General features: G+C 41.1%; 1 protein-coding gene and 1 pseudogene across 1 annotated transcript; one reads left to right on the forward strand and one right to left on the reverse strand.

Annotated features, from left to right (window-relative positions):
* Positions 1–572: 572 nt before the first annotated feature.
* LOC126623928 ((S)-8-oxocitronellyl enol synthase CYC2-like) lies at positions 573–2,167 on the forward strand. Its single transcript, XM_050292904.1, has 2 exons — positions 573–740; positions 841–2,167. Exons 1-2 carry the CDS (start codon positions 702–704, stop codon positions 1,975–1,977), a joined length of 1,176 nt encoding a protein of 391 aa, XP_050148861.1. The 5' UTR covers positions 573–701; the 3' UTR covers positions 1,978–2,167.
* On the reverse strand, positions 2,037–3,359 carry LOC126623934 (uncharacterized; annotated as a pseudogene).
* Positions 3,360–3,623: the final 264 nt, after the last annotated feature.

The following is a 3,623-nucleotide window of genomic DNA, read 5'->3' on the forward strand; positions in this document are numbered from 1 at the left end:
TTTGTGTCACTGACAAACTTATAACTAGCTGACTAGCTCATTTGATTAGTCTGCTGCGTAGTTAGCATCTTTAGTTGTAGGATATTCCACTTGACACAAAATTTTAATTTTTGAACGAGTTTATAATGAGAAATGATAAATACAAACTATTTTAATCTCACACACTAATGTTTAATTATATCCGTTATTTTTGGTTCATTTATTTAATTCGATGGTGATTAATATTTGGTATTGTTGTGCTTTAAAAAAAAACTATTTTTGCTGTGCTGTGAGAATAAACTTATTTTTGCTGTTTCATGTTTTCAGTTTTTTTTCTTCCAAAACTGTAAACACAAACTATTTTTAAATGTTTATCAAATACCTTTTTAAGCTCAATTTTTTTTTATTCTCAATTTTTTATAATAACACCTCACTAACGAACCAGTTTTAAATGTAACGTGTGAAAATCGCTCGCTTTATAATCTCTTAGTGAGTAGACTCACCGACAAAGGTGCGCGTCATGACAGCAAAACCAGTCCCAAACTGACACGACAGCAAAACCAGACATAAATCGCAACCGAAAAAAGGATAATCACCGCCCAAAAGTTTAAAGATAAGATTCCCATCTCCCAAATATAACAGATGATCATTATACTCAGAAAGTAGCAGAGGTGGTGGGCAGGAGGAAGATAAGATTCTCATCTCCCAGAAACTACACAAAAATGAGCTGGTGGTGGGCAGGAGCCATTGGAGCTGCAAAGGTAAGCACTTTCTCCACAAACCCATCCGTTTTTTCTTCCTTCAATTCTTCCAAATTAGTTTCCATGATCATTTTCTAACAAGCCTCACCGTCACCAACAGAAAACTTTTGATCCCAATGATGTGCCGCCCAAATACCAGAGCGTGGCTCTGGTTCTCGGCGTCACTGGGATAGTCGGCAATAGCCTTGCCGAGATTCTCCCCCTGGCCGACACACCCGGCGGGCCGTGGAAGGTATATGGTGTAGCCCGCCGGCCTCGTCCGGCGTGGAACGCTGATCATCCTGTTGAATACATTCAGTGTGATCTCTCAGACCCTCATCAAACACATTCTCAGCTGTCCCAGCTGACCGATGTCACTCATGTATTTTATGTGACGTGGGCAAGTAAGCCCACGGAAGCTGAGAACTGTGAGGTCAACGGCAACATGTTTCGGAACTTGCTGGATGCTGTGATCCCAAATGCACCAAATCTGCAGCACATATGCTTGCAAACGGGCCGGAAGCATTATATCGGTCCGTTTGAGATGTTGGGCAAGGTCGAGCCTCATGAGCCACCATTTCACGAAGACCTCCCGAGGCTCGACGTGCCCAATTTTTACTACACATTGGAGGACATTTTGTTTGAGGAGGTGAAGAAAAAGGAGGGTTTGACATGGTCAGTGCACAGGCCTAGCGTGATATTCGGGTTTTCGCCCTATAGCTTGATGAACATTGTGGGGAGCCTCTGCATTTATGCCGCAATATGTAAGCACGAGGGGAAGAAACTGAGGTTTACGGGGAGCAGAGGGGCGTGGAACGGGTACTGGGATGTCTCGGACGCCGACTTGATAGCCGAGCACCAGATTTGGGCAGCAGTTGATCCATATGCCAAGAATGAGGCTTTCAATTGCAGCAATGGGGATGTGGTTAAGTGGAAGCATTTGTTCAGGGTTTTGGCAGAGCAGTTCGAGCTTGATATTGAGGACGTTGGCGAGGAGGGCGGATGGGAGGCGAGCTTGGAGGAGATGATGAAAGATAAGGGGCCGGTGTGGGATGAGATTGTGAAAGAGAAGGGTCTGGTTCTTACCAAGCTGGAAGAAGTTGGTAACTGGTGGTTTGTGGATCTTATGTTTGGAGTTGAGACAAGTCTGGACAGCATGAACAAGAGCAAAGAACATGGTTTTGTGGGGTTCAGGAATTCGAAGACATCGTTTTTAACTTGGATTGACAGGATGAAATCTTACAGACTTGTTCCTTGATGCTCTTGTTACAAAATCATTGTTGTAATAAATGTTTAATAAAAAAGAAAACCGGAGGATACTATACCGACAATAAGCCGGATGTAAATATAGTTTAGTGCCTCTTTATTAAACTCGAAGCGTGTTCCGGTTCTACTTGTTTTAATAAAAAATGAAACCGGAAGATATACATGCTTGCGGTGTTAAACAAGTAGCCATGTAAAACATGTACAAACATTTCGGAGTTTTGGAAAGAAGTAGAGCCAGCTGCTCATCAGAGACCTTAACTTCAATGCATGCTCCCAATGATGCAGCAAGTCTTGCAGCTAACTGATGCGTACACTGGACAACAAGAAACATGGCAAAAATTACAACACTTCCCTACTTTTTTCGTTTTTGATTTCAAGGAACTTAAAAATGGATGAGGAAGTTCGAATAACCCTCCACGTAGTTTAGATTAGATTGATTAGAATAACGCTCGAATCAGTAGAAAAATTGGATGAGCAAGAGAGGAAGCTCCCTCACACAAAGCTGCTCTCCCTTGTTTTTGGTGACATAGAAGAATGAATAACAAGCACAATACTGCTCGGCAAAGCAGAAGTACTCCTCCTTCCTCCGCGATTCTCCGACGACCTAACCAGACAACAGAAAATGAGAATTGGGATTTCATTTTTCACTTTACATCAAATAAATTTACGATTATTTAGCCCAAACGAACGTGATTTATTTCCAGATTTGATTTGCACGAGTGCCCAAGTTTCTTATCTTTTTGGCTAAACAAGAACATAAAACAAACAAATTTGTGCTCAAATTCAAGTAGTTTCATCCAAATTTCAAGTAATGTTCATCCAAGCTACTAAGTCTAGTGGAAAACAAAACAAGTATACAAAACAAACCCAGAATTTGATTTGCAAAAATTAAACCTGAAAGATGGAACGTCCACTGGGCTCACCCAAAACCCTCTTGACACCACTCTGATCCACTATCCTCGTTGCTCTCTCCAAGTTTTACCAAACAAGAAATGCAGGCTGAAATTTTCCCAGTAACCAAACTCTCAATAACACAAATTGGAACAATTAATTCAAACGAAATTAAACGGGAATTTGAAATGGGATGAGTACAGTCTAACACGGAGAGCTGATCGTCGGTGACTTAACGAGTTGACTCAATCGCCTTCCACACTGCCTCTGCAACCAAGCTACCTGCATTGCTCATTTTCTCACCCTTTCACTCTCTACAAAAAATGGGTCTGACGGTAGAGCTGCTTGAGGAAGCTCAGGAAATAGGGTTTGTAGTACCTAAATCTGACTCGTTCCCTAGCAAATGTTTGACAATGGCTATTGGCATTCTGCGGAGATTAAGCATCTTTTTTCACACGAACTTTTCAACTATTTTTTAGAATGACAAATTTCCCCTATAATTTTCCGAATGATGTTGGCTTATTTAACCGAATATGGAATTTTACACAAGCATCACATGAACTATCAAACATGTGCGTCAATACTACTTGCACTTATAATTTTTTAATTTTTACCACTAAACTCTCTTAAAGGTTGGAATCTACTATCTCCGTTGTTGTTAAAGCATGTCAGGCACCCCTCACGTGGAGGGATATCTTTGTCAATTACTTTCTAGGGATCGCTAAAATCACTTTTTACGAAGGCAAA

Source organism: Malus sylvestris, chromosome 5 (assembly GCF_916048215.2).
Source record: "Malus sylvestris chromosome 5, drMalSylv7.2, whole genome shotgun sequence".
In the NCBI taxonomy this organism is placed as follows: Eukaryota; Viridiplantae; Streptophyta; class Magnoliopsida; order Rosales; family Rosaceae; genus Malus; species Malus sylvestris.

Excerpts from the sequence above, each read along its gene's own strand:
- LOC126623928 (XM_050292904.1), top strand. The coding sequence starts at position 702 with ATGAGCTGGTGGTGGGCAGGAGCCATTGGAGCTGCAAAG. Across the intron at positions 741-840 it reads GAGCCATTGGAGCTGCAAAG|AAAACTTTTGATCCCAATGA; the intron begins GTAAGCACTTTC and ends CGTCACCAACAG.